Below are 25,406 nucleotides of genomic sequence, written 5' to 3' on the forward strand. Positions count from 1 at the left end.
CGATACAGCAATATCTGGCTGCCTATCTGAGAAACACTAACTATTATTACTTGTTTTAGTTAAGGCCATGGCCAGTTCTCTCTGGTCTTGCAGCCCTAGGTAGGCTGCAGGACAATTTTTAATCATTTAAGGGGGAAAATGATAGAGAACCTGATGACATTAGCATGTAGATGGCTTTTGACATTGTGAAGACAACAGTATTACATAGCAGAGTTGTGTATTACAATATGATTTGCCACTAACCAAAAAATTTGTGCTTGGACAACTTTGCCCACTGAAACACATTATTATTGGAGCAGCATATAAAATGCAGAGTATGTAGATAAGCAAGCAAATAAAGAATCTCATAAGTCTTTTTGGCCTAAAATACACATGTTACAAACCTTGCAGGCACATCTATTTACTGCTTTTCCCTTTCAAATATTTGGAAGAGAGAAGCCATGAATATGTCCCGTCTTCTTTAGAAGAGGACCATACTACTGCCACTTTTAACACAACAGGAACACTCTTCTCTCTCTCAGCTACCTACTCAAGATTTGGTATTTCATCAATTATTGGGATTTGTCTACTGACTTATTTTATAATTTTTTGTTTTGGGTTGATTGTTTTATTGATTATATTGTGCTCTGCTATCTATGAATACAAGGCGAATTACATAGATTTTACAAAATAATCAAGAAGAAATGAAGGAGGTGGCAAATCTTCAAGCAGCAGATCTGTGTTCTCAGGCCAGATGAATTGAAATGCTTCCATACGTCCCTGATTTTACTACCACCATGCCACCCAAAAAGGGCATCTGCAGGAGCGTCAACAATGCCAGAAGGGTGGGTGTGACTGAGCCACTGAACCCTCAACCCTTTTTACATGTGTGCAACACACATTAAAAAGAGGCAGGGCTTCAATCATCTGGTTGTGCCCACCAGTTTGATGCCCTGGATGTCCCTTCATCCAGATTGAAACAGAGGTGAGCCTTTTTATCTGCAAATTGTTTTCAGTGTATATCTCAGCAGACCACTATGTTAGAATATTAAGACGTTGATCAAATAAGGATTACCTTATTTTTTAAATGTAATTAATTTAATTATTTTTAATTTTAATTTAAGTATTTTTATTTTTAATTTAAATTTAATTTAAAATAATTTTAATTTAATTTAATTCATTTAATTCATTTTTAATTACATCTTGCAGGGGCGTGGGGCAGAATTTGTTCACCATCTATTGGACAAAGTCGCTCGAATTTGCTCAGAGTTGGACGCTGGCCTTGTTGCAGGTCCTGAGGAGGTGGGGGAGGAGTCTTGCCTAGTTATCTGGGATCAGTTTGAGCCAGTTGGGCCTGAGGAAGTGAACAGGGTCCTTAGGACTGTGAGCTCAGCCACCTGCTCTTTAGATCCATGCCCCTTCCGGCTTGTTAAAGCAGTCCGTAAAGTGCCATGTGAGTGGGTTCTAGCGGTGATGAATTCTTCCTTGAGTAAGAGGGTGGTGACTTTACCTCTAAAGGAAGACTTGGTTCACCCCCTCCTCAAGAAGCCATCACTGGATCCCAGTATACTGGATAATTTTCATCCAGTATCTAACTTCCCCTTTCTGGGGAAGGTGGTTGAGAAGGTAGTTGCGCAGCAGCTTCAGAGGACCTTGGATGAAGCAGATTATCTGGATCTCTTTCAGTCAGGATTCAAACCTAGTATGGGACAGAAACGACATACATCATGCTTTTGGACGATCTCTGGCAAGGGCAGGATGGAGGTTGTTTATCCATCCTTGCCTTACTTGATCTCTAAGCGGCTTTCGATACCATTGATCATGGTATACTCCTGGATCACTTAGGGGATTGGGGGTGGGCGGCACTGTGTTCTGCTGGTTCACCTCCTTTCTCCAGGGTCAGTTCCAGTTGGTGGTGATTGGGGAGGAGAGATTCTGCCCCAGCCCCTACTATGTGGGATGTCACAGGGTTCGGTGCTCTCTCCGCTCCTATTCAACATATGCATGAGGCCGCTGCCATGACATGAGGTATCATCAGCATGCTGATGATACCCAATTATACATCTCTGTCCCTGGTGAATTAAGCGATGCTGCGGATGTCTTAATCCAGTGTCTGGAGGCTGTGAGGGTCTGGATGGGGAACAACAGGCTTCAGCTGAACCCTGGCATGACTGAGTGGCTTTGGGTTTTGGGTCCTGTCAGTTCCAGGACTATGCCATCTTTGGTGGTGGATGGGGTTGTATGGAGCCGGTGCACAATCTGGGGGTCCTCCTGGACTCACAACTCCTGCTTGAAGGGCAGGTGGCAATCATAGCTAAGAGGGCCTTTGCACAGCTTTGTGTTGTGCTCCAGTTGTGCCTGTTCCTGGATCAGGAGGCTCTGCTCACTCATGCCCTAGTCACCTCCTGAATGGATTACTACAATGTGTTCTACATGGGGCTGCCCTTGAAGAGTGTCCAAAAGCTTCAGCTGGTACAAAATGTAGCAGCGTGGGCAGTTATGTGTGCTTCTAGAACAACACGTTCCACCTCTGCTCTGCAAGCTGCATTGGTTGCCAATCTGCTTCTAGGTCCAATTCAAGGTGCTGGTTTTGACTTTTAAAGCCCTTCATGACATGGGGCTGGGTTATCTGAGGGACCACCTCTCCCCAGTTACATCTGCCTGTTCCATCAGATCTGGCAGAAAAGGCGTTCTGTGGATCCCATCAGTCAGGGAACTACACTTGACCGACCTGCGGACACTGGCCTTCTCTGCTGTGGCACCCACCTTATGGAATATTCTCCCCCCCCCCCAAAGTGAGGTCATCTCTGTCCCTACTTATTTTCTGTTAGTCCCTCAAGACTTGGCTATGTCATCTGGCCTGGGGATCTCAGGGGACCAGTGAAATCTTGAAGTGGCTCCCTTGCTGATCTAATCTCTGGGGTATTTTATGCTTTTTAAAACTTTTTAATCTGACTGCTTTTGACATGTTTATTGTTTTGGTATTTTTTGCTGTATGCCACCCAGAGTCACTTCTTGTGAGATGGGTGACCCTATAAATTTGATAAATAAATAAAATTAGAAAATGTCATAATGATGCTTCAAAATAATGTAAAATTGCACATTTTCTCAAGTAAATGCTTGTTAATACCTTAAATGTCTGGAAGACCTTTTCTCAAAGGGATTTAATTGTTAGGAAACAGATGGAGATCTGTTTTGAGGCTTGCATGTGTGAGAGGCCCCTAGAATCTGGAATATCACCCCTCCCAAAAGCATTGATAGGACGTATATGATCATTACACATTTATGTTTTTTTTAAAAAGAGCCAATTCTGGAAGACCCCCTAGAGAGAAAGAGATTCAGAAAAAGGATGGGAAGCATCATGTAGGATGTCTCTTACGCTCTTTGGGGATATGTTGTGTAGCACATCTTCTTGCTAAGAACACAGTGCTGTTTACTTTCATTTAACTTTTCTTCTAGATTAGTAGGGTTACCATATCTGGGCTGAAAAAATGTAGACAACCTCTAGATAGCATCAGAAAGAAGCAGAAAAATCCGTTCACTGTCATCTATGTTATCTGGATCCTTGAAGCCCAACAGCTGGCCCCAACATCAGTGAAAAGGTAACAGCTCCTTCAAGTTGAGCTCAGACTCTGGTGACTATCTTGGCAATGATTTTCTATTGCTTAAGTCAATGAATTTGCCCTAAGTCTCCAGTAACTTTTCCTTCAAATAAAGCTAACACTAAAGTGTGTTAAATGGCTATTAGAATTTCTCATTGCTTGGGGAAGTAGGAACATGGAACAATATTCCTTTTAAAAATATTTCATATAGTTATTTAAGATTTTAACTATATTTCTTTACTAGATTATTCTTATTTTATTATGTTCATGAATTGTATCCTGTTTGGAGATTGTTTTTAAAACATTATTTATAAAATAATGAACATGGGTCTGCACCATTGCTCTTCAAAAGGTAAAAAGTTTTGTTTCTCTTTTGGAACATGGTCATTCAAATCAGCTTTTAAAATCACTCTCAAGAATGCAAGAGCTGCTATTCCAGCCAAAATATTTTGTGTTTAACCACATTCAAGGGTATTTACAGATTATTTAAGATGAAGTAAGTTCAGAATGAAGTGATAATTGTGTACAAAATACCTACTAGGTGTTTTTTTTTTAACTTATAGAAATCATTTTTCTAGACATTTAAAATATAAAATAATTTCATTCCATTACTTTAATGCCAGCTGAAACATCTGGTGTGGTAAATTACATATTTCAAGAAGATGAGCTTGTATTCCCTGAGTGGATATCACAAATCCTTTTGGCTCATTTTTGCTCTTCAAAAACCAGGCTATTTTTACCTCAAAACTGGTAGCCAAGTTTCTAAAGGACGTTAGAGTCAGGCCTCATCCTATTGCTTTAATTGCAGCAGCATAAAATGAAACTCTCAATGATGGAACAAGAAATCAAGGGGACTCTGACAACAGAATGCAAACAAATAAGTATGCTATATAACACAAAATATAACTCAGCAGCCAGATGCTGCATAATTTGAAAAATAGTTTTGCCTGCCAGGTATGTGGGGCAGGCATACTCTGCTGCCACAGAACAAATTAGATGTTAGGTAAAGCAAGAAATAATTCACATTCCCTAGAGCAGTGTTTCTCAACCTTAGCAGCTTTAAGATGTGTGGACTTCTGAGAGTTGAAGTCCACACATCTTAAAGTTGCCAAGGTTGAGAAATGCTGCCCTAAAGTAACAGATGAAGGAATATATTCCAGATGGCAAAACAAGCTGGTGGCCAATGGGTGGAATAAAAGAAAGCAGAAGTCCCCAAAGTGGTCTTTAAGTATCTGGCAAGTGACTAGGTTAAGCTGGTATTTCTCTATTCTTACTATTAAAAAATGTACTGAGAAGAATATTGATTTAGTAGCACAGACAAAAACTTTCCATTATGCTAATTGCTCTCCATTTTTTAATTTTTCAAAGCCAACTTGGAAAGGAAAGTGAGAGCTTCTTAAGTTGCTGTGAATTCATGTGTTACACAAAAATCATAACATGGTTCTTTATTTGATGCCTGATAATTATTTTAGGAAGAATGCCGCTAACCATTCCAGAGCAATGTAGTGCAAGTCAGGAAGAACCGAACAGGCTTTGGAATGGGCAGAAGCCCATCTTCATTAGCCGAAAGAAAAGTTCATGCGGAGTGTGTACAATGAAGGTTCTCTGAACTGTTTGAAGAAATATTTAGTGGAAAAGACTCTTGGTACTTGCTGTAGATGAGCAATTATTTGGAAAGTTTGCTGATCAAAGTAAATAATAATTTGCACTCCTTTTTATGGCTTGAATCTGATAGCAAAAGAGCACAACAATAACAGCCAGTTGCCTTTGCTTTGGAAGAGACAACTGCTGTTCCCCACCCCCATTTTCCCAGGTTTGCAGCATCTCATCTTGCGTAACTTAAATGGTTTGTTTAGTTCCTTTTTCCATTTGCAAAACAGAAAAAGGAAGTACAAGAACTCAGTGCTCCTATTGCAAGCCATAGCATTTTGATTCAGTTAAACCGAAACTAGAAGATGGTTTAAATTGTGGAACACACTCATATGACCCTCCCAATCAGGTGAATTCACTCTTATTCTCAGAACAAGGGCACATAAAGGAGGGCAGAAAGGAGGTAACCACATTTGATTTGCTCGGGGAATGCCACAAAATGCCAAAGGGAAGACTTTAAGGAAAATAAGGAGTCATGTTTTTTATGCTTGCAGCTTACCAGATGGTTTTCCTATTGACCATCAACACTGGGAATCACAGTCAGGATTGGCAATGGCTTTCTTCTATCAAAAACATATCCAAGGAGGGAATTATGGTAGACTCAACACTCTCTGGCAATTGTGTTTGGCTCCCTACAAGCTCAGCATTCGCAGCCATCTCCCAGGGCACTCAGAGGAGCCCTCCCATCCTCCTAATTTATTAATTTACCATTGCTATGTTGTTTGTTTAACAATAAGAGTCTGGAAAGCAAAACTCCATACTTCATCTGCCTCTCCCCTCTTTCTTTCCCCCCAAATGATTCCCCTCTGGTCCAGAGACCATCACTAGAGTGGAACAGATGCAAACAGAACATCTGGAAGTTTGTGATATGCTCATTTTAAGTACACCTAGCCTGTTAAAATTATTGTACTTTTTTATTGTAAGAAAAAAGAAAAGAAGGAAAGAGATTGGCCACCACTTGATAAGTTTAGGGAACTAAATCTCGATGTGTGTGTTTCTGGTGTGTCTGGTTTGGATGTCTGAGATATTTTAGCCTTAGTGTTTCTGAGGTGGGGTTGGAATACATCTCTGAGCATCATCAATTTTCTCTGTTTTGCTATGTGTCCTGAAGTTCAGGACTCAGACTCAAACTGTTTTGGATGCAATTTCTAGCACACCCAAATGGCCTTTCTAACTAGGCAGACCCTCACTGTGGCCATCCTGTGGTGCCATCCATGACAATTTTTTTTTTTTTTTTAATAATCTGCGCTCAGTCGTTACCGACTCTGCAGTGACTGCTTGGACGAATCCTTGCAGTTTTCAAGGCAATTGTTTCGGAAGTGGTTTGCCAGAGCCTCCTTCCTAGAGCAGAGCCCAGCTGGCGTGCGCAGGAGGCAGGGTTTCCGTTGCTTTGCGCCCTTTTTGGGCGCGCACGGTTTTTCGCGCTTACCAGCAACTGCTCCCGACTCCTTTTTGTAAGGCGCCGCCAGCATTTTTCCTCCCACCGGAGTGAGAGTACCCATTTATCTACTCACATGAGTTTTTGAACTGTTGGGTTGACAGGAACTGGGGAGGAAACAGGAGCTCACCCTGTTAACGCAAAGGCTGGACTCGAACCGCTGAAGCGTCGACCATTTCTGGCCAGCAACTTTCAGCGTCATTAAGCCGCTGCGCCACCGCATCCCCTCATGACAATTTTACAGGCCCTCAAACACTGGGACCCTCTCCTCTTCCCTCACCTGAGATGACTTTGTAACAGAAAAGTAATGTTCTGAAGTGCAAGTATGTTAACATAATCTCTTTCCATCTTACTGGTTTTTATCTATCTCACCTCTCTTTTCAATATGGTAACTCACTGTTATCCATGTTTTATTTAGTGTTTTCAATTTGCATTAATAACTATCCTGATATGTACCTTATGAAAGTACTTATATAGATGTTTTCAATATGTTTTTAAAAATAATCTTTATTTAAAACTGTAAAATCTTGCTGCCATTCTCTTCTTCCTCAGTAAAGCACAAGAGATGAAGGGGAGCTTTCTTTTTAAAATCAAAATGGGATGTGTCTTTTGAGCTTAATTTCCTGCAAATTCTTTCAGAGTTTCTCCCCAAAATTCTGAACATTGCAATACTTGCTGTCCAGCTCAACAAAAATTAAGACTTATCCTTCCCTGTCCAGCTACTTCCCCTCACTTTCTTTCAATTTCCCCTCTTTTCTCCCCAGCACAGCTACCTCTTTGCCTCTCCTTATCTCCATCCTGTCATTGTTTCTTCAGCCTTACTGTAACTGTTTCTGCTGGAAGATGGAGAATATCTACAAATGTGTGTAACTGAGTTTCTGTGCGTCTGTGGAAGAGAGTGGCTTGTGTGAACTGGGGATCAAATGAGATCTCTTATTGTAGAGGCAATTCATGTTAATCAATAGTTAGGAATTCAATATTAATTCAGAATTCAGTTCAATTGATATTCATGTTTGTCCTAGCTATAGTCCCACACATTTATCACAGGAAAACCCATCTCCAGACTGGTTTCATCTAGGCTGACAAGGTTAAGAAGGATTTTTGTTTGCATTTATAATCTTTTTCCTATCAAAACTTTCTTTTTGGGGGGAGGATTATTTTGAATTCTTGATTATTGTCCTTTCAGGTAGATACAGTAGTTATCCTTGGAGGAATTTTCCAGTTTTTAATAAAAGAGTCAACTAGAAGAAAATGTTCAGGGATCAACGACCATTTTCTAAGAATGCCTTAGGCCAGAGTTTCCCAACCTTGGTAGCCTTAAGATGGGTGGACTTCAACTCCCAGAATTCCCCAGCAAGTACTAAGGTTGAGAAACACTGCCTTAGGCAAGCATTCTTAGAGGTCAATACAGCTGTTCTGATAGTTGATCAACAGACAAAACCTGATATTGATGGACTCTCCTTTGTTGGCATGGAGGCCGGATCGCCATCCGTCAGGGATGCTGCAGCAACAGACTCCTGCACTGGGCAGAGGGTTGGACTAGATGATCTTTCGGATACCTTCCAACTCTTATGCACAATGGTGCAATGAGATAGGGACAGCACAACACTGAGCAAGAATAAGATGCTTGATAGTGGAATTATTCTAAAGCAATTCGGAGTTTGGCCCAAACTTTGCTCTCTTTCAGTTCTAGAAACAAATGCCGGAGATGAAGGAAAGAGTGAGCAGAAGTCAGCAGCCACTGAAATGGGAAGGCAGGGAAAAGATGTAGGTGAAGCAGAAGTAGATGGAAGAGAATAAGGAACAGGAAAAAAACCCCATAAAGCAGCTTTTCCCTAACCTGGTGTCCTTTCTAGCATGGGCAACTGTTGGAAACGAACGGCAGCTCTACTCACAACATGTCTGGAGACGGCCAGGTTATGAATGGCTGCCACAGACACTGGATGGCCCAGAGCAGGTGCTAGGAAGGCAAAGAGCAGCTGAGGTTGGATGCAAACATGAGATTCTGGAAGGAGGAAGGATAAAGCACCAGCAGGAATCAAGGCAAGAGTCCATGCTGTTGACAAGAGACAGGAAATAATTTCAAAGGTAGGGATCATGATCTTTACAGGATGGGGAGTCAATGCCAGGAAAAGGCACTTTTGCAAATATTTTTACTGGCAGATCTATAAACAAATCCACACTTTACACACCATCCTGGTACAGAAATGTTGGATCTGTTTCAATAAGAAGCAAACAAAGTATGAAGGACTAATGTCAGTTCCATGTCTACAAACTAATGAGATACACCCATTCACTGCATTCCCTCAAGATGCCTCTCCTTTATGTATTTTTACCAAAGTTCAACATTTTGGTAATATTTTATCATATTCAAATTTGCCATTGCCACAACTTGCCATTGTGCTAGAAACTGATTTTTTTCCCCCGCAAGGACCAAACTGCTAGAGAAACAAACATTTTATTCATGGCCACTTTGTTTAAAGCATGGGCAAAAGTATCCTCTTGCTCCTAAGAAAGAGGGAGCAGGGATAGGGATCTTTTAGCAAATTTGAAAAGAAATCTGTCTTTCTCAATGCATACTTCTAATAAGGAGACATATGGAGCCCAAAACATCAGACTGAGGCAGCTAACAAAACTAAAAAAAAAGAAAGAAAACCTAAAAAAAATTAAAAACATAAATATCTAATTAGTACTAACAGTGAATAGATGACGCCACTGAGAAAATCTTTGGAAGGTGCCTGCTAGAAACACACAAAGGCCAGCAGTCAGGTGTAACAATGAGGTCTCCATTAATTCAGCCTCTTTGTCAGCAGTTGTGATGACTCAGTTACTAAATCTAGAAAATGATTTAAACAGTGCTGGCCGCAGAGAAATTTCTGCTAAGCTTCTACCTTTCTCACGCACAGTTATACGTACGAGAATGCCCTGAACATTTTTCCCCGTGCCTAATTAAAAGAAAAATCAAAAAACTTGCAAGAAGTCCCAAATGAGACAATTTCTAATGATTGTAATTTGCTCCAAGGCAAAGTCCTTTCTCATAATTCCTTGGAGTTGGGTTGCATCATACAAATGAATCAGAATTAGTAAAAGCAACTTTTAAAAGGGGATAGTGTGGGAGACAAGAAACATGTTGCAAAAAACTGCAACAGAAGGCAAGAGAAACTCTCCTCCGGGATGGGGGAGGAGAATAAAACTTCTGATGCTGTTTAGTGGCACAGTACTGTATTGGAAACACTACCTTTAAAGGGATATGACTTATTTGCCTCCCCTGCTGCTGTGGAAGCCAGGAAGAATTTAACAGTTTGTGTTTTTCTTCTTGCCTCACTGCTGTAAACTTTTATTGGTCAATATATACAGCTCTCAATTACAGCTCATTTTCTACATAAACCTCCCAGAAGCCCTGAAGCATTATCTCAGCCAGATCGAGGGGCCAGGGCTGGAGACTGGAGTCAGGTCTCCTGGATTTTATTGACAGTTATGCCACTCTCATACAGCAAAAATAAACTGCCTCCATTTTTTATAGACTCCCAGTCTATTAAGTAAGATCCTGGGAGCCACAAGAAAGTCAAGGGGAAAACTGTTTACTTCTGCTTTCTTCTAAAACAGAACAAACTGTCTGATTAACCATGATTTGATTTGCTAGAATTGTACTCACGGGCTGCAAGGGGATGCATCATTACTTGGAATTAAGTCTGAAGTGATGAATTTAGCAGGTCTTGCTTTGAATTGTATTTTGAACAATAAATTCAGCTATTATGCTCCTCTTGATCTTATGAATATATGTATCCTAACAGGATTCAAAAACTTTGTTGAAGTTGGGCAGCTATAACACATTTGAATAAATAAAATAAAATAAAATAAAACTGTTCTGTGATTGGCTGGGAAGGAGAATGAAGTCTGTCAACCTCCAAATGACTAAAAGAAGTTTCAGCGTGTGAATTTAAAAAATGGGTGAGCATGCTTAGACATACTAGAAAAGAAGTATTACTGTGTCATAGACTTTAATAAACTATTACCGTATATCAAAAGGGAAATAGGAATTGTTTAAAAAATCTTATTTTCCCACATTTGACCCTTTGTACTTCTATCTTCAGACAGGAGGTTCATATCTGTTGTTCCATAAAATTAAGAATTTAACCATCTATGCTGTTGGAAAAGATATTCAGGCACCGTGATGTCTCTATACCTACAAAGATCAGAATAGTGCAAGCCATGGTATTCTCTGTGACACTCTATGGAAGCAAAAGTTGGAGTTTAAGGGAGCAGGATAGAAGGAGTGTTGATGCTTTTGAACTTAATGTTGGAGAAGACTCTTGAGAATACTGGGGACAGCCAAGAAAACAAACAAATGGATCATCGAACAAATCAACCCAGAGTTCTCACTCAAAGCACAAATGACCAGGCTCATTATCCTACTTCAGCCACATTATGAGAAGATCAAGCTCCCTAGAGAAGGCTCTACTGATGGGAAAGGTAGAAGGAAAGAAAAGAAGAGGATGACCTGCAGCAAGGTGGATGGGCTCAGTTACAATGGCAATGGGTGCACTGTTAGAAGATCTGAAAGACCAGGTTAGGGACAGATTGCCATGGAGGAAATCTATCCACGTGGTCGCTAAGAGTCGACATCAAGTTGATGGCACATAATCAATCAATCAATCAAACATCTATACTGGAATCTCTGCAAATATTAGGAAAATATTAAACCAACTTCCCTTTCCCCCCACCTCCCTGGCAGGGAGGAGAAATACAAATTATGTATCGCTTAGGTTTAATAAAAATGCTAGTCAACTGCTGAACAAACCAATTGTTTAACTGGAGCTTGTGTTAAATACTGATTCCTAATACATAGGCCAGAAATCCAGGAAACTGAATATGAATCATAATTAGTATCTTCTTTTGATCCAGTTAGAGAAGGAGAGGTGAACATGTTCTCAAGGCTTAATTTGGCTCACAGAGTCTCATACAGATAAAACTAAATCCAAGCTTAACATTGCCGATAAACATAGCTTAATGGAAATGTAAGCTAAAAAAAAAGAATCAGATAAACTCTGAATATTTGTTATCAAGGCTGGTGTAGGGGTTAAGGAATTGATCTAGGACCAAGGAAATCCAGATATAAGCCTACTCTCAACCAATATGGTTCCTTCCTACTGAAGGGTCATGGCTACGGATGTGAAATAAGAGTGGATGTCAGTAAATTTTAGCTCTGCATGTTACAGTGGAAGAATTTTTATCTCAGCCATGTAGGAATTCTTCAGGGCACCAGGTGAAAAAGGCTGTTCTTACTCATTCATGCTCAATGGATGGCCGGATGGGTAATGTTCTCTTCTTTTTACTCAGTAGTGCAGTCTGAATGCTATCACACCTCTTTGAAGTGACCCAATAGACAAGTTACAGTTCTGGTCATTTTAAAAATTCTTCTCCTGAAAAAAAAATCTGTTTCCTCAACTATTTCTTCCGTCTTCCAATTGTGCTTCAGTAGAATGGTTTCCTTGGTCCATTTTAATTAGGGCTGCAATGCGTAATGAAGGTACTGGGTATGTTAAATTTTAGCAGAAGATGTTTCCCTGTTTATTCTTAGCAAAACTGCAGGCGGCGAGCACCTTCATGGAAGAAGCATTCCTCTTTTCATTTACGTAGGAAAGAACACCACTCCCAAGGTAATGTTCTCTTCCTTTTACTCAGTAGCGCCGTCTGAATGCTACCACACCTCTTTGAGGTGACCCAGTAGACAAGTTAAGTTCTGGTCACTGATAATCTCTCAGAAATGTACTGGACAACACTCTGTTGTCTTTATCAACAGCTTGAGAAGAAAAATGGCCAAAAGGAATATAAGCCACCAGCACAAGCTTAGTAATAAATAAATGTTGCAGTGGCCTTCAGTATAGCTCCACGCAAAGAAGAAGTTTCCCCATTTCTGTACTTATAGGGAATCCTTTAACCCAGACCTTGCCTAAAGGTCTCATGTCTTCCAGATCCTTTAAGAACCTTCTCCCCAGAATGGTTCAGAACGCAAGGAACTGAAGTCCCACCACATCTGGAAGCTCTGATGAGGAAGAATGATTGCAGATCCACCACTTCTTTCCCAACTTCTCCCCACAATAAGGAGTTTGTGCATATGCGTGTGTGTGAGAGAAAGAGAGAGAAGGAATTGTCAGCTTGCACTTTCTCTCCTCCTTTATCCCACTCCATTATTTCAGCTGAAAAAGGAAGAACTCCTCCTCTCTTGCCTGCCTCAGCTCGTAGTAAAGAGGGACGCTTTTGTTTACTAACTCTCCCACATGCTTGGCTGACACATGATGCTCCTACACTATTTCTGCTCTGCAGTGGTTCCTCACTGGCTCTTGGTGCCACAGCAACACACACGTCTTGCCTGAAGAAAAGGGAGGGGAAGACCCACATTTCTTTTTTTGGTTACAGCCTTTTTTTCCCCCTGGGGCATTCTTGGACACATTTCCCAGACAAAGACATTGGATAGCTGCACTCCCCAGATGGAACGGGTCGGGTTACAACCAGTTCTACGGCTTCCCTTCAGGACTCCTGACAGGAAAAACAAAGCCCTGTTAACCTTTGCCACTCTAAACAAAGTTAGCTACCCCAGAACTGACATTAGGGACAGATGCTGATGGAATGCTATCTAGGATGGGAAAAATAATGCCCAGAAGATTTGAGAGAGGGAGGTGATTGATTCTTCCCTCACCTATCAAACATATGGAGTTCATACATTTACCAAAAGCAAGAAGTTAGACTGCCACCCCAGCACTTGAAGAACTGCTTTTGTTCCAATAAATTCTTTTTTTTTCACAGTCTTTGGCAAAATTGTTCTTTTTTGGTGAATGCAAAATCAGAGGTACCATTCTTTTGTCTAGAACCATCCCCCCCCCCCAAAAAAAAACTTCATACAGGTACGGCTACATCCCAGAAACTGTGGGCAGAAGTCTGGAAGAAAGAGGGGAATAAGTAAAATGTAGCTCAAGATTGTAGGGAAAGCAATGGAACAATCTGAACATCTGGCACTGCATGGAATTCTAGCCACAGTGAATGTATACACATCCTTTCCTCCCTAAGCGAATCCTGCATTTGCGAGAACTTGGCAGCTGCCCCACAGTTCCTATAGGAAATAGCAATGGCTGTAACATAAAGCTCTAGCCCTCTGCAGCCGCTGCCTAGTTCCATCCCCCACATGACCCAAATCCACAACAGCTTCCTGAAGTGGTTGCATGCTACCACTCCTGTTCAGTTGGAAACACCCACAATCAGGCAATGAAACTTCTCCGCCTTGATTTATATCTATTAAAACTGCTCCAATGAATTTTTTATCTTCCACAACTACATTCTTTTCATAAAAGCACATTTCCTTTAAAAAAAATAATAGTAGACTTCATTACAGGTTTCACTGGCCCCTAACCAAAGCTCTGGCCTTGTGACACATCATGCACTCATTTTTAGAAGAGAAGCAGAACCTGCAGCAGTTATAAGCTCCTGAATGTAATTCTTCTCAGCTGGAATGGAAAGTGGCCCGAGCCTAGATCAGATCAAATCAATCTGGATAGGTTAAAATAAACTGGCTTGGATGATTCTGGCTCTCCTGCAAAGCATTCTGAGAGATCTATTTGAAAAGGTTTCACACAAGACAGGGAAATCCACCACAACAGTAACTTACAAAGCACTAGTGGGAAGTGGAGGATGGTGGGGGTGAACAGAGGGAGAACAGAGAGAAAGGCAGAAAAAGCACCCAGTGCCCAAAGATGACATTACTTCCTACAGAAAGGCACAGAACTTTACAGCTTATTTCTTTGTTCTCGGATGTTTTATAAAATAGATAGAAAAGCTTGTGGTGAACCTTCTGATGACTCCTCCCACTTCTGCAAATATCTTCCCTCGTAGCGATCTCTAATCAAAAAGCCTAACAAACACTCCTTTGACGAATGGGTTGGCGCCAAGATCTTTTTGTGAAGATGCCAACAGACACCTGGGAGTGCCAGCAGAGTTGGTGGACTAGTGTAGCAGGACTTCCCATTCAGATCTCACCTCTACTAGAACTCAGCGGCCATGTTCATACAATACATTTCAACCAGATCAGTTAAAAACCTAGCAGACGCATTTGTAGAACATGCTAAGCTTGCTTAAGATTCATGCTGGGTTGGTTTAGATTTTATTTTATGTGGCTTGGTGTGTTGGGCATACCCAGCCTGTTCAGTTAATTTATGGTCCTGTGTATTGTGCAAACCTGGTTATTGAATTAACTTATTTTCAGAGTTACGTGTGTTATGTGACTATGTCCACTAAGTGGCTTTAGGCAAGCCCTTCTATCATTCTCAGACACTTGCACCTATTTGCAATCTGGGGAGCATAGAACTAATTAGGGCTTGCTAGCTTTGAAAATGAGAAGTGCTTTGGATCGTACATGTGCATAAGTGCAGCATCTCTCTGCTCTTCACTAAAGCAGCCTGCCTTTTTTCAGGCTCCCTTATGAGACGGCTGCTGCTTTAAGAATCATGTTAATGAATGGAAAGCATATAGGAGGAGCAAATTTTTTCACAATTGCAAGAAAGCCTGGAAAATGTCTGTCTGCTTTAATGAAGAGCAGAGAGGTGCCGTGCATGTGCAAGGTCTAAAGCACTTGTTCTAAAACACTTCCGAAGCATGCAGAGCCTTGGTAGTAACTCACTTTATTGTAACAATTTTAACAGACTATTTTTGGTACTTGGGAGAATTACACAGATACTTAGTATTGTTAAAGCTTTTCATGAACAAGGACCATTTCCATGTCATCATGCTTTAACCATCACCCCATGCTAGTTTCTTTCATCTGTTTGACAAGACAGAAGAGCAAATACCAAGAGAAGAAAATATACGTAGCTCAGATTTGAACTGTGTGGTCTTGGTGCTCTCTGAGCTTGGTTGTTTGATTGCAGACATTTCATTACCTGACTAGGTAACATCTTCAGTGCTAGTGAGTGTGGGGTTTGCTCCCTGTTTACATACAGTAGCTTGCCCTGCCAAGTTTGGTGGGGGTGTGATTTTCTCCTTGGTAGTTCCTTGATTAGGGTATTGTTTTCTGCCTGATTGTTTGTCTGCTTCATTGTTTGTCTCCTTGGTAGTTCTTTGACTAGAGTATTGTTTTCTGCTTGCTTGATTGTTTGCCTGGTGTTAATCCCTGCCTATCTGTGTGTTGGCTGCTGGAAAGGATATGTTCTGGTCTTTTTGTTTTCTGCGTAGCTTCCTTATAGTCGCTTTTGAATAGTGTGTAAATGTGGTTTATCTTTATGTGTCTATTGATGGTTGATTTGTCTGAATGCCAAGCTTCCAGGAATTCCCTTGCATTTTTGGATTTATCTTGGTCTAGGATGCTGACAGTTTCCCAGTTGAAACTATGGTTGAGTCTGTCCCTGTGTTGTGAGATTAAGGAGTTTTCATCATGTCTTCTGACTGCTAGTTGGTGTTCATGGATGCTAGTCTTCTGTCTGTCCTACATAGTGGGTGTTACAGTCCTTACATTGTATGTTGTAGATGACTCCTGTTTTTTCTTCTTGGGCTACTGGGTCTTTTGGTTTATGTGATGTTTTGGAGGGCTTTAGTTGGTTTGTGTGCTACAGTGATGCCGTTGGTTGTAATAGCCTGTTGGTTGTTTCTGAGACATTTTTGATGTATGGCAGTGTTATCCTTTTCATAGCTTGTGTTGGCTGTGCTGTAGTGGGTTGAGTGGTCAAGCACTTTTTAATAAAGTTGCAGGGATATTAATTTTGTTGGAAGATATTCTATAGGCAATCTGTTTCCTTTTTCTGCTGTTCTGGGTTACTGCAGTGCGTTCATACTCGTCTGAATAATGTTCTTACACAGCTCCTCTTGTGGGAGGTTGGGTTGTTACTTTGGTAATGGAGCACTTGCTTAGTGGGGGTTGTTTTTCAGTTGACCTGTGTTTCTAATTTGCCGTCATTTCCTCTGCTGATGAGGATATCCAGGAAAGGTAGTGTGTTGTTGTTTTCTTCTTCCCTTGTGAATTTTATTGCTTTGAAGATATTGTTGATTGTTTCATGTGTCTTCTCTAATTATTCCTTTTTATTATGATGAAGGTGTTGTCTACATACTGGATCCATACTTTTGATTGTATGCATGGTTGTAACAGCCACTATGTAGGACAGGCAGGCAGAAGACTAGCAGAGCGCATCCATGAACACCAGCTAGCAGTCAGAAGGCATGATTAAAACTCCTTAATCTCACAACACAGGGACAGACTCAGACATAGTTTCAACTGGAAACTGTGAGCATCCTAGACCAAGCTAAATCCAAAAATGCTAGGGTATTCCTGGAAGCTTGGTATTTAGACAAGTTAGCCATCAATAGATACATAGAGATAAACCAAATTTACAAATCATTCAAAAGAGATAATAAGAAAGCTAAGAAGGAAACAAAAAGACCAGAACACATCCTCTCCAGCAACCTACATTGAGATAATGCAGGGATTAACACCAGACAGACAAACAATCAAGCAGAAAACAATACTCTAATCAAGGAACTAACAAGGAGAAAACTACACCCCCACCAACCCTGGCAGGGCAAGCTACTGTATATAAACAGGAAGCAAACCCCACACTCACTAGCTCTGATGATGTTACCTAGTCGGGTAATGAAACATCTGCAATCAAACAAGCAAATCTCCAAATTAAGGGATACATCAGGGCATTTATTCCCATGGGATTAGGGGACAGATTTAGGGTTAGGGTTATGGTATTTAAGGCTGAGCTACAGTTGAGAATAGATGTGAAACATGAAATTTGGTTACATGGGGTGGGGACAACAGAACTACACTGGAAGCCTTGCCTACTTTTCCTGCCACCCAGCTAATGGATTTAGTCAGCAGAAAACAGCTCTGCCTTTCCATGGCTAGTGGAAACAGAAGACCAGTCCCTTGCAGCATAGGGGTCAGCAGAAAGGCCTTGTTCTTTCCTCTCTCCCCTAACACCCCTGCTGAAGTGATAAATTGGGGGTAAATAGCTACCCCTAAAAGTATCTGCAGCTTCTAAGTTGTCCTTGGGAGCAGAAGACAATGGAAGGCTCAAAGTGGTAGAGCTGGTGAGCAGGAAAAAAAAGAAAAAGTATATATTTAGGAACACTACTCAAGAGTAGGACTAAGCCTGCCCACCACTTAGAAAGAGTAAGTTTGATTCTTTCCATTGCAGTTTCACTGATTTTTTTTTAATTTGTCTAACGGCATTTAACAGAAGGCATTCAGAAGCAAACTTACTTCTCTCTTTATACTGTAGCTCCCTGCAAATTTTATTTTTTGGTCCAGCTGCAGCAACACTGAAACACAGGAAACCAGCTTTGCATTCAAAAATGATAATTCAATTAGTATTTCTATGAGGCAGAGCTACCTCTGTAAATAAATTACAATAGAATCAAATAAAGAGTATTATTCCCAGTTTTGAAACAAATTGTATATTATCAACACTAACACAAAGCACATTCTCAGCATATTGGCAATGATGGTGCAGAAATTAAACTACTTGGCTAATCAATGTATTCATAAAGCCTTCTTCCCAGTGAATTAATTCTGTTGCCCCACTCCTACCCCTCCTTTACTTGCTCTTCAAGCAGCCTACCCTCTGTAGGTGAAGCCTGTGGAACTGATCTGCAATGCACTGTAACTTCCGTGCAATCTGAACTTCAGTACGCAATTCCTGCAGACTTTCCTGAGGTTCCTCCTGGAGATGTGGATTCAATCTGAAACCGATTGGTTGGACGTGTAAACGGTATCCAGCATTCCCTGCCAAATATCATAGAAAAGGGAGGCATTTATGTTGTAGCATGGTATATGATCTTTCTTCCATCAACAGCATGCCAATAGACAATTTTTTGTTGTGTCTTCAGGTTAGAATTGACTGTCTGGACTAGGCCCTGCAGTTTTCTTGGCAAAATTTTCAGAAGTGGTTTGCCCTTGCCTTCTTCCTAGGGCTGGGAGAGAGTGACTGGCCCAAGGTCACTCAGATGGCTTTGTGCCTAAGCTGGGACTAGAACACATAGGCTCCTGGTTTCGCCTGGTGCCTTAGTCACTACATCAAGCTGGCTCTTTTAAACAATATAATTGAACTCTATTTCAGAATAGTATACCCATGGCAACTAAGATGATTTTAATAGATATTTAATTTAGTTTTATTACTGCATTTATATCCCACCTTTCTTCTAGGACCTTAAACCAGTGTTCCCCTCATTTTATCTTCATAACAACTCTGTGAGGAAGGATGGACTGAGAGGAAGTGACTAGCTCAAAATTACCAGTAATCTTTATGTCAAGTCCCAGTTCAAAACCATAATCACACTGGGAGTTGAAGTCCACACGTCTTCAAGTCGCCAAAGTTGAGGAAACCTGATTTAGAGCGAGGCAAAAGGCTCTGAGATCACTATCTGAAGCAGCAGCAGCAGCAATTGCTGCTTTGCTCAAGAACAGCACAGTTCATTAAAAAAAGGACCAGGCCATATCTGTGGTTCATCGCCTTTTTTCACTGTAGACAAAGAAACAAGAAACATCTGATGATTCTTACCATAGAAGAGTCTCTGGGGCTCTTCAGTGACTCCACAAGGTAACATGATATCCTGGCTGGAAGAGGATGCATTGAGTGTCTGTGTTGCCTTGTCCTGTTGTTTGGCATGCCTGCTGCCTGGGCCACAACAATGTGTAAGTGGGAAGAGCTGGAATCTCCCCAGGAGGCAGTTGTAAGATTTGCTTTGGGTGAAAATGCCACGAAAGGCCATCTTACTGGACTGACCGACCAGTTCACAGTCATCAGAGTGGAACACATCATCATCTAACCCATCCAAATGGGAAAAATCATCTTCCAGGTAACCAGAGGGATCCATTTCACCTGCAAGTATATAATTAATAAAAGTAACAACAACATTATGTAGATAGATAAAATACTATTGAATAGCAGAGGCAAAAATATACAGACATTTTATTTGTGCTATCACACAAAGCTGTTTATGAATACTGTCTGGGGGGGAAAAAATTAATTGGTCAGCGAAAGAGGCCCTCTGACCAAGCTCTCCCTTCTTCTTTAAAACAAAATTCTGAAGTAAGTAGGAAACAAAATGTCATTTAAAGTTCAGACTGTTTACAGTCTGGTCAGCTATATGAAAAAAGTCAAAGGGGAAAAATAGCTTCCAGGAAGATTATTTTAGAATGCAAAGGCTATAACCACATTAATACTTTAACAAGCATTCTATTCTCAACAAGTAGTATTCTAAATTCTTTACACAATTTTGAGGATCTCCAAAGTACAGTATCTGAAAACATTAATCAAGTTTGTTTATGTAAATAATAGAGGTAATGGATCCTGAGACTTTGACATGCTCCCTTCAGGAAGAAAGATACTCCAATTTACTAGGTAATAGATCCAAGTAGGGCTAGTTCTTGCCATTTTGATGCAAGAATTCCCATGGGTCTCTCTTGGAAATAAAATATTTAAATATCTAAATCTGCCATTTTAAACTTGGGATGGGGAAAAATACTTCCCACGTCCATAGGCGAACCAAAATAAATATGTACACACATTCGCTTTTTAAAATTTCTTTAATGCAATTTGCAGTTTTAAAAAATGCATAGAAAAGTAACATTTGAGGGAAAGTGTGCAATACATCTCTCTGTGTGCATATATTATATATGAATGCCTCTCTGTGTGCATGTGTGTATATAAACACCCAGAGACACACACACTGTAATATCCAGAAGCACAGGGGACTTAGGTTGAAAAAAAAACGGGAGAAATTGATCATCCCTAGTTTTTCATCCCTAACTGATCTTGATAAAGGTGCTCACACCTAGCTGAAGTTCTCTCCCTCTTCTGGAAGCACCAGGTTTGGGACAAAAACTAATCCAACTTGTGAGCAATTGTTTTCCATCCCTCACTGTCTCCTCGTGGTCCTCAAAGCAATGGCTACCAAGGTCCTCCAACTGTTTCTCATCAACACCTCAATCTTCCTGCCACTCTCCTTCCATTACTCACCACTAATTCTGACTCCACAACACTCAGTTCCAGGGAGATGACAAAGGAGCACAGTATTTGGGTCTTAGAACTTCGCATTTTCTGCATGCAGACTCCAGCAGTGTTGTTTGTATGACGGGGTTAGAATGATTTGGAATCACTGATGAACGTTGCATGAAACCTCATGTGGTACTTTTTATTATTCTTATTCTTATTTAAATTTATATGCCACCTGACTCCCACTGACTCTTTTAGGGCAAAAGGCAATCTCCTCTCCTAACGGCAGTTAAACATCGCACACAGTTTCCATTCTTATTAGCTTCTTTTACAAATGCACACCAAAAAAACCCACTTTAAATTGTTATTAGAAAAGGAAAGTGCTTGTTCCTTTTTTGCCCACCAAAACGTTTTTGCCTGCTACTGTGTTTCACGCATCAGTCAATTACATCTGCTTATTTCAGCTATGTTATGTTTGTTTTCTCCACCAAATGGCTTAAGGTTAGGGTTATCGATAGATGGTTGACAGTTACCTCTATGAATTTATGTAGCCATGCTGTCATCACAAGGATATTGCTCCAATTGATGACATCTGCAGCAGGCAAAAACTTTTTGGACATGAGATGTTGACACTAATGGTGGGCAAAAAAGGAAAAAAAGCCAAAAGGAAAAAAAATATTTGAAAATAGTCAATCAGAGAGAAAGGAGAAAAAGGCTCAGATCTATTTCTGGCAGATGGAGAATAAAAATGAAGCATGGTTGGCAAGCGACACAGTAGGCTGAGCTGTGATACGCAAGCAGCCTACCTGGGACTCATCTGTCCTGTAGAAAGAATCAGTAAAGGACACAGCACAGAGTACAGAGTCAGAAGATGCCTCCAGAGGAAGGGGAAGAAGAGGAATCTATCTGCAGGGAGTCCTGCTCTGCGAGTTTCTCCAGTTACCTGGCTCCACCCTAGGACTCCACTTTAACTGAATTCAGGAACCCCAAGCATCAGCTAAGGGTCAGACAAGTGAGGAAATCAAGCTGCTTGGGACACGTCTTAATACCATATTGGATTACCTATTTATTCATATATATCACTATATAGATATAAGTGGTGTTTGTTAACCTACTGAAAAGATTTGTCTCGATACTTGCAGTTTGTATCATCGTTCTATAGGCTGCAACATTCTGTTGCCCTTGTTGGAGTATTCATTTTTTCCCCTGTAAAATATCTTTATACTGGCTTTGAGAATAAACTCTCCTCAGGATAGTTTGCAAGGTTAAATAAATGAAAGAAGCACAATTTGTCAAAATTAGAGCTACTTAATCTGGGCTGCCAAAATCCAGATGACACTAGATGGTAGCAAAGAGATACAAAAAACTTCAGTTCTTTGCTGCTATTTAGTGATCACCCAGATTTTGGCAGCCCAGACTTGATAACAGCACTGAAACAGCAGTACTATTAAAATACTGAGTACTGTTTAAAATAACAGCAGCAACTCCAGATTATAAAATAAAGATGGGCCACTATTTCTTTAAAAGCAGACTGGGATATTCAGTTCTTTTAAGAGCTGTTTAAATACCTAGTTTACACACAATGCTATCCCATCACCTGGTTTGTTTGTGTTTGGCTTAATATGATGTGTGAATCTAGCTATTATTGCTAAGTGATGGTTGCCCTAGATCAGCTACGAGCAACTGGCACCCCAGTGAACCAAACTGTGACCAACCCTACAAAAAATCTTTGTATTTACCCCCTTCAAAATCTAATACCCTTCATAATTTGGAGCTTGGGTACACCTAACCATGCACACTCCACTGTAGATTATTCCATCAGATGGGGGCAACTGTACAAAAAGCTTTTGTTCTTGTGCCTGCCTGCCATAGGGCCCAGCCAAGAGGTACAATTGGTTCTTCAAGTCACATTTTTGTTGATTTTTTAAAATTTAATTTTATTGAAAGTTCTAAAAACAAGAATAAAAATTAATACAAACTAAAATAGTGTAAGAAGGAAACAGGAAGAAATAAAAGAGAAAGCTAAAGTACAAAAAGAAAAGAAAAGAAGAAAGGTAGAAGAAAAATTGAAAAGAAAGAAAAAAGATATAAAGAAGTGGCTTCCGATCTTTATAGCAGTTATAAGTACAGTTGTAGATTTATCTCTTTAAAGTTACTTCATGACTTCTTTCTATAATCTATCCTATATAACTGTCAAGACCATAGATCATAATTCATTTTCTGTTTTACACAAAAAGTCCATAAGGCATTTCCAGTCAGCAATAAATGTAGATATTGTCTTTTCTCTAATCAAACAAGTCAATTTTGCCATCTCAGCAAGTTCTATCATCTTCACTAACCATTCTTCCGTTGTAGGTATTGCCAAATCTTTGAAGTCACATTTTTGTTGAATGTGAACAGTGCCAGTACCCAGACCCAAAATCCAACAGAGAAGGAAGCGGTTTACAATTTCTGTGTTGGTGTTTAATTTTCCATTAACTGGATTTTTGAAGCTCACCTTGTGCAATCTTCACTTGCTATTAAGACAAAAACCCTGGCCAGCAAACTGTTAAATCAGGCTCACTGAAGAACAACATGAATAAATTGACTTCAGAAACAGATTACTCAATGCTAGTACGAAATTATTTTTGCACAATTTGTTTAGGTATGTAACAAGTGTACAAAATATAAAGATAAGGTTTAAAACTTTACTGAATTAAAAAAACAAAGAATCTAGATAACAGAATATACTGATTATAGTGAAGAGTACAATTGTTCAGAGAATCTCTAACAAAATTTATAACTTAGAACGAATGCTATACTGGGATCCATGGCCACGTATTCACTGAAAGTACAATTTTCATGACATCCACGCATGGTACAGGAAATTTCCCTCCTATTGAGTTAAAAATGTCTTTAAAAATGGCCCTTAAATCAACAACCACGCTGCCCACAACAGAGCACGTAAAACTGTGTAGCTCCGTGTCCAATCACAGTAACCACTATATAAACATCCCTTGGCAAAGAGGATTAAATATACAGATCAAAAGATGGCATGGGATGGCATGGATTTCTCCATCTCACCCCACCCCAAGCCCTGGGCTAGAGCGGGAAGTGAAAAGAACATCCCAGAGGAAGCCAACAGCAAAGCCCTTCCAGATCATACCAAGAAAACTGCATAGAAGTACCCATGTAAGTCACTATAATTGAGCTTGGCTCTGACCTCACATTATGCATACTCAAGAGCTTACATAAAGGATGTCTGGCAAGCAGAAACAGGGTGGAAATGTGTCTTTCATAACAGGACATGCGGCACAAAAAAGAGGCGCTTCGCAAAAAGAGTGTCTCTTGAGTACATCTGGCAACAGAAGCACATTGTTAACATTTATACTTTCACTCTAGCAACTGAAAGTGCTGGGATAGGTAAGAAAAGGAAACTGCACTTCATGTTTGGGGAGAAGGCTTCCTTTTCCTAACCTTCTGCAAGCTGGCTTCTTCCTCTGGCCTCAAGCTGGAGCTCTGGGGAAGCAGGGCAGGGAGTTTGGTTGCCCTAATGTGCCAGGATGACCTATAAGTGGAAGAGCCCAAGAAGCATCCATCAGCCAAAGACAGAAAGAACAAGAGGACGGAGGAAGCGAGAGGAAGGTTGGTGTGTTCCTGAGGCTTGACTACCTTGTGTACAGAGAAAGTGATATCTGGAGGCTTAGACTGTTTCCTGTAGAGTTTCCTGGAAACCCTTGGAAACTGTGTCCTTGTCTGCGCTAATCTGAGTCATGGCTTGGGGACATTACGGATTATTGTAGGCGTTGCATATATTCTGTGTACTAAGAAGGCATAGCATCATTGTAGTGCCAAATTAGTTGGCAGGGTTCAGCTGCTTTTGAGTGCAAGTAGCAAAAGAGTAAGAAGGAATAAATAACAAGAAAGAGGGGGAAAGCCCTGAACAAGTCAGCAGACTGGAGGGGACAATAAAGGGTCATGACTGATATATGAGTGACTAAGTGGCGAAAGAGACCATATTGCTCTGTGTGTGGGGGGGGGGGATGGAATCTTTCATTCAGCATTTCCTCACATGGCTACTCCAAAATGCACCAAGATCCATAGATCAAGCATATTCCTAAATCCAAAGTGGACAATACTTTTCCTGAAACCTCAGATCCAAACATTCTATTCTGTCTTCGTTGTAAAAAAATATGTACCTAAAAAATTGCCCTCCACCCGATAAATAAATAAATAAATAAATAAATAAATAAATAAAAGAGCAAAGTCAAAGAGCCCTATTTCCTCTTAGTAAGCTCTCAAAATGTTTGGCCTATTAAAACCAGAAGTGTCTGCTGACACAACTTTAGGTCATAGATTATAAAAACAGACAGTGCACTGCTTTTTGAACATCTTGAGGCCAAAAATTAGTCTTTCGTGATTCTCTGATGCTAGCTTAATTTTAACACGCACAAAACACACCAGAATCCTCCAGATTTTAAACAAGAAAGTGAAATTCATTATTTGGGTTACTGGGCTGCGGTTGGTATAATCTAACTTGCAATTACTTATGAGGAGATTTGACAGCCTGAAATCTATTGTAAGCTTACTTAGGAGCAGAAAGTTTTATTGAAATCTAAGGGATTTTCTTTTGACTATGCACATATAGAACTGAGCTATAAATCTTGTCCAGTTTTGAATACCTGTATAAAAGTATTTGAAGTTTAAAATAAGACATCACAGCCCTAACCCTAACTATATCAAAAGACTCGGCCTTAATTTCAGTTGTAGCCCACT

The 25,406-nt window shown here is 40.4% G+C and overlaps 1 protein-coding gene across 3 annotated transcripts in view; it reads right to left on the bottom strand.

Moving 5' to 3' along the window:
- Positions 1 to 25,406, bottom strand: part of BMF (Bcl2 modifying factor) — a 54,894-nt gene that overhangs the window by 21,820 nt on the left and 7,668 nt on the right. For 2 of the 3 annotated variants that reach the window (XM_088145442.1, XM_088145443.1), the window contains exons 2-3: positions 19,215 to 19,535; positions 18,276 to 18,439 (exon numbers count right to left, since the gene is read on the bottom strand). In XM_088145442.1, coding sequence (XP_088001568.1) covers positions 18,276 to 18,439; positions 19,215 to 19,530 — 480 coding nt within the window. In that variant the 5' untranslated portion in view covers positions 19,531 to 19,535. Of the gene's footprint in view, positions 1 to 17,625; positions 17,977 to 18,275; positions 18,440 to 19,214; positions 19,536 to 25,406 lie in introns of those variants that run through there. The other variant, XM_088145444.1, reaches the window with a different exon arrangement.

This window comes from Python bivittatus, unplaced genomic scaffold (assembly GCF_059951505.1).
Source record: "Python bivittatus isolate LINGU-HERP-01145 unplaced genomic scaffold, Pbiv_v1 ctg000480_np1212, whole genome shotgun sequence".
NCBI lineage: Eukaryota > Metazoa > Chordata > Lepidosauria > Squamata > Pythonidae > Python > Python bivittatus.